Genomic DNA, 5,501 nt, shown 5'->3' with positions numbered 1-5,501 from the left:
AATCAGATGAGACACCAAAACAACCACCCAAATCAGGTGAGACACCAAAACAATCACCCAAATCAGGTGACACGCCAAAACAACCACCCAAATCAGATGAGACACCAAAACAACCACCCAAATCAGGTGAGACACCAAAACAACCACCCAAATCAGATGAGACACCAAAACAACCACCCAAATCAGGTGAGACACCAAAACAACCACCCAAATCAGGTGACACGCCAAAACAACCACCTAAATCAGATGAGACACCAAAACAACCACCCAAATCAGGTGAGACACCAAAACAATCAGATGAGACACCAAAACAACCACCCAAATCAGGTGACACACCAAAACAACCACCCAAATCAGGTGAGACACCAAAACAACCACCCAAATCAGGTGAGACACCAAAACAACCACCCAAATCAGGTGACACGCCAAAACAACCACCCAAATCAGGTGAAACAACAAAACAACCACCCAAATCAGGTGACACGCTAAAACAACCACCCAAATCAGGTGACACGCCAAAACAACCACCCAAATCAGGTGAGACACCAAAACAACCACCCAAATCAGATGAGACACCAAAACAACCACCCAAATCAGGTGAGACACCAAAACAACCACCCAAATCAGGTGACACGCCAAAACAACCACCCAAATCAGATGAAACACCAAAACAACCACCCAAATCAGGTGAAACGCCAAAACAACCACCCAAATCAGGTGAGATGCCAAAACAACTACCCAAATCAGGTGAGACGCCAAAACAACCTCCCAAATCAGGTGAGAAACCAAAACAACCACCCAAATCACGTGAGATACCAAAACAACCACCCAAATCAGGTGAGACGCCAAAACAACCACCCAAATCAGATGAGTCACCAAAACATACACCCAAATCAGGTGAGACACCAAAACAACCACCCAAATCAGGTAAGACAGCAAAACAACCTCCCAAATCAGGTGAGAAACCAAAACAACCACCCAAATCACGTGAGACACCAAAACAACCACCCAAATCAGGTGAGACACCAAAACAACCTCCCAAATCAGGTGAGAAACCAAAACAACCACCCAAATCAGGTGAGACACCAAAACAACTACCCAAATCAGATGAGAAACCAAAACAACCACCCAAATCAGATGAGACACCAAAACAACTACCCAAATCAGATGAGACACCAAAACAACCACCCAAATCAGATGAGACACCAAAACAACCACCCAAATCAGGTGAGACACCAACAACCACCCAAATAAGATGAGACACCAAAACAACCACCCAAATCAGATGAGACACCAAAACCACCAACCAAATCATGTGAGAACAACAAACTCTTCAGCAGGCCTCTGCTCCATCACAACTCTACCTGATTCAGGGTTTTCTGCTCTACATATCTCTGCCTCTGCTCAATTATTGTTATCCCCGGTGGAGACAAAATATACACACACACACTGTGATCACACACACTCATTCATTCACGCTGATCACACGCACACAAAATATACAGAAAAATGAGATTCCTTTCCATTGAATATTGAAGTTCATAAACAGGCTAAGTCTGGCTAGCAGAGTGTCTCTATATCCATGGTTGTAAGGGGGATTTAATTCTCGCATGTTTTGTTTTGTTGTGCATGATCAACCCCCTAATGCACAGATTGCCCCCTACCTGTAACCCTCTTCTATTACATTAAAATGAGTTTAAATCAAATGTTAAAGTTAAACTAGGGCTGTGCAATTAATGGAAATGTAATCGTGATTATGATTTCGGCTCCCAATGATCACAAAAACAGAATAATCGAGAAAAACAATTATTTAGCTCATTACGTTTTGCAAGTAAACTGAAAAAATTAAGTTTAAATAGGAAATGTTTTCAGGCAAAATTCACAGTTATGTGTTTTTTATACTGATGATTTAGTTAACTTTTTTTTTTTAAGTTCAATAATTGCAACATCTTGCCAGAAGTCTAAGAGTAATTGTGTTAAATAATCGAGATTATAATTTTTTCCTTAATCGAGCAGCCCTAAGTTAAACCCCATCTCACAGTTCTAATGTTACAGTAAAGCTACTGTAGGTAGGATTGTGAAGATCCAGAACAAATTTGAACATGGAGAACTTCTCAGCCCCTCCTCCCTTTCTGCTGAAGCCCAAACCATCTCCTAAGCCCCTCCCACACTAAGGGAGTTTGACAGAACTGCCGGCATGTCAGACAACATGTTCAATAACTAAACACTAACACAATGTTAACTTTACTCACCAACAGTAAAACAATGCTAACTAGCAGGCTACCGTTAGCCCTTTCAGCATCATATCAGACCGACCACTGTGCTAACGTTACTATCATCCTCACCAACGTAGCTTTGTGGACTTTTGACTACTAATAACCAAGTGAAAGATAAATCATTCATGGTAATTATGTTACCTGTTGAGAAGAAATGTGGCTACGTCTGCATCGTTCTTCAGATCTTTAAAATCCAGTTGCTCACGCCACCTCTGAAATAGCCTTTTGAGACCATCCTGATCTCGCGAGCTCCAGTTTTCCTCTCGCAGATCAGTCTGGCATCTTGAGATAGAGAAAATTTGGAGCCGTTAGCCAAACGACCGACCAATCAGCGTTGGTTTTGAGGTGGGTTAGGTGGTGCAGAAGCAGGGGCGGGCTCGTGGTTGTATTTTCATACGCTTCGTTGATCTGATTGGTTGATTTGGCCCCGTCTATCACCAACATATAGATGGTGATAGACAGATGGTTCATCCAATCAGCTAACCAGTATTTCCGCCCCTTCCCAAAAGTTCTCCAACGGAAAGTTCCCAGATGGATATGCCGAGCCAATGCGAAGCGATCGATCTGGTGGAGTCAGGTTACCTCTGAAAAGCCACTCCAATATTCACCTGAGTTTTGAGGCTGTAGGTGGTGCCAGAGGAGCTGGATTTATTTTTACATTACATAATTCATGTAGTTCTACTGGAACATAAGGTCAGTTTCAGCAAATATGACAGAAAGTTATTTTTATAAGACTTACCTACTGCACCTTTAACCCCTAAACGCCGACTGTCGCTAATTAGCATCAAACCCCTTCCATTCCGACTGCAGGCGAGATAGCGTGGGTGTATTCCCCCAATGCCGGTTTGTTAACATTCGATACATACCTAGGAACCTTTTGCATGCACTGGTTTCTCGTAGGACTGGTCGGAATGGGAACTACATCCAGTTCACGGAAGCAAAATTAACCCTAACCCCTAACCACTAACCCTAAAAAGACTACTGTCAATGTTAGGGAGTAGGAGAGTGTTTTCTTTCTTGCTGTTGTCAAGATTCATTTATTTGTCAATTACTTTGTGACATGAATAAAATCTAAATATCTGAGATGGGAAAATGTGTTTTATTAATTTTACCATTTTGTAAAGAATTTTACCATGAATGCCTGTTGTCGCTAATTTGCATCATACCTAAATTTATATCTATTCCATATGCTATAGACAAATTAACAATCTCAACTTAATTTAGCATCAGCTTGGAGCCAGAAACACACATAATACATTTCTTTATATAATTGTGAATAAATTCAGGGGTCACGGGTTTAAGCGTAAAGTCTGATCCACTTGTCCTGCGTTTTGTGTGTCCCAGCAGCTGTGGAAGGGAGTCAGAGTCCCTCCGCTGACCCCCCCCCCCAGCGGTGACAGAAGCCACCTCCCGTGGAAGGCGAGCGTGGGCTCGGCCCCCCCCCTTGTGTGTCGGTGGAGGCGACTAAGATCATCCCGGTGGACCTGCAGCAGGCCTGGAACCAGAGCATCTCGTCCCTGGAGAGCATCTCCTCGCCACCGGCCCCCCCCGAGCCGCTGCACCCCCGCGTCAGTGCACTGGCCAGACTGGGGGGGGCGCGGCCGGCCTCCTACACGCCACCGGGCAGCGCCGCCGGCAGCGCAGCCGGCAGCGCAGCATCCATTGCCGTCGGAGCGCAGCTGCCACAGGGCTCGTTCTGCTTCCCCGAGAGGAAGAAGAAAGAGGAGGAAGAGGAGGAGGAGGAGGAGAAAGAAGAGCAGGAGGGGGGGGTGCAGGAGCTGCAGCCCCTCATGGCGTCTCTGAGGCCGCCGGCGCCGCCCGGCCCCACGCCAACCACCGGGGGGAGGAGGAACCCCTGTGTCTACCTGAGGAGCCTGGTGACCACCCCACAGCCAGGCAGTGGAGAGCTGCACAGCAGGGGGCCCACACAGCTGTAACACACACACACACACACACACACACACAGACACACACAGACACACACACACAGACACACACACACACACACACACACACACACACACACACACACACACACACACACAGACACACACACACACACAGACACACACACACACACACACACAGAGACACACACACAGAGACACACACATACAGAGACACACACATACACACACACACAGAGACACACACAGAGACACACACACAGAGACACACATACAGAGACACACACATACACACAGACACATACACATACAGATACACACACACAGACAGACATACACAGACAGACACAGACACATACATACACACACATACGCACACACACACACAGACAGACACACACATAGACACATATACACATACATACACACACACACACACACACACACACACACACACACACACAGACAGACAGACACATACACACATATACATAGACATACACATACATACACAGACACACACACACACACACACACACACACAGACACACACACATACACACAGACACATACACACACACACACACACACACATGCAAGCACACACACAGAGACACATACACATACACACACACACACACACACACATGCACGCACACACACATAGACACACACACACACGTCCTGTCACACCGTCCAATAGGAAAGCAGCTCACTTCCTCTCCTTCCAGTCTACCATAAAGTGTGACTGCAGAGGTCTGGGTCACCTTCTCGTCCAATCACTGCTGCTCTTATTTGCACATTACTAGAGGTATATACATAAATATACATAAATATATATAAATATATATATATACTGTATATAAATATATTTGCACATGAGCAGCTGCTGCAGGCTTTGAGAGTCTGATGCAGGAGATTTTCAGAATAAAGGTCCAGACAGCTGAGTAGTGAACTCTTATTTTATATTTATATTATTTCATGACTTGGCTCTGCTGTTGATTCTTGCTCCATTTAAATCAGCCTTTTTAATCATCAGTGTTACATCGTGTCACATTTAGGGTTGGGTATACCGGGCAAAAGTGCCCAAAAACGTTGGAAAGCAACAATAGACTGAAAAAAAGTGACAAAGTAACGGAAAAGCAACAAAAAATGGTGAAAAATGTGTCAAAAACGACTTCAATCTGCCTTTTGCAATGCAGTGGTTCCTCTTTTTATATGTGACCACACAGCCTTAGCAATAAACAAGCCGTTCTTTAATGTCGGCGACTCTTCTTTATTTATTAAGTTATGGTTTTAGTGCTGCTATCTGAAACCC

General features: G+C 44.8%; 1 protein-coding gene across 1 annotated transcript in view; it reads left to right on the top strand.

The window, feature by feature from the left end:
• slc9a5 (solute carrier family 9 member A5) overlaps positions 1-4,213 on the top strand; it is a 44,123-nt gene extending 39,910 nt beyond the window's left edge. The window contains 2 exon segments of the mRNA XM_028572625.1: positions 3,643-3,713; positions 3,716-4,213. Coding sequence (XP_028428426.1) covers positions 3,643-3,713; positions 3,716-4,213 — 569 coding nt within the window.
• Positions 4,214-5,501: the final 1,288 nt, after the last annotated feature.

The sequence above is a fragment of the Perca flavescens genome, unplaced genomic scaffold (genome assembly GCF_004354835.1).
Source record: "Perca flavescens isolate YP-PL-M2 unplaced genomic scaffold, PFLA_1.0 EPR50_1.1_unplaced_scaf_23, whole genome shotgun sequence".
NCBI lineage: Eukaryota > Metazoa > Chordata > Actinopteri > Perciformes > Percidae > Perca > Perca flavescens.
The sequence above is the reverse complement of the archived record's forward strand: the minus strand, read 5'-3'. Positions and strand labels throughout refer to the sequence as shown.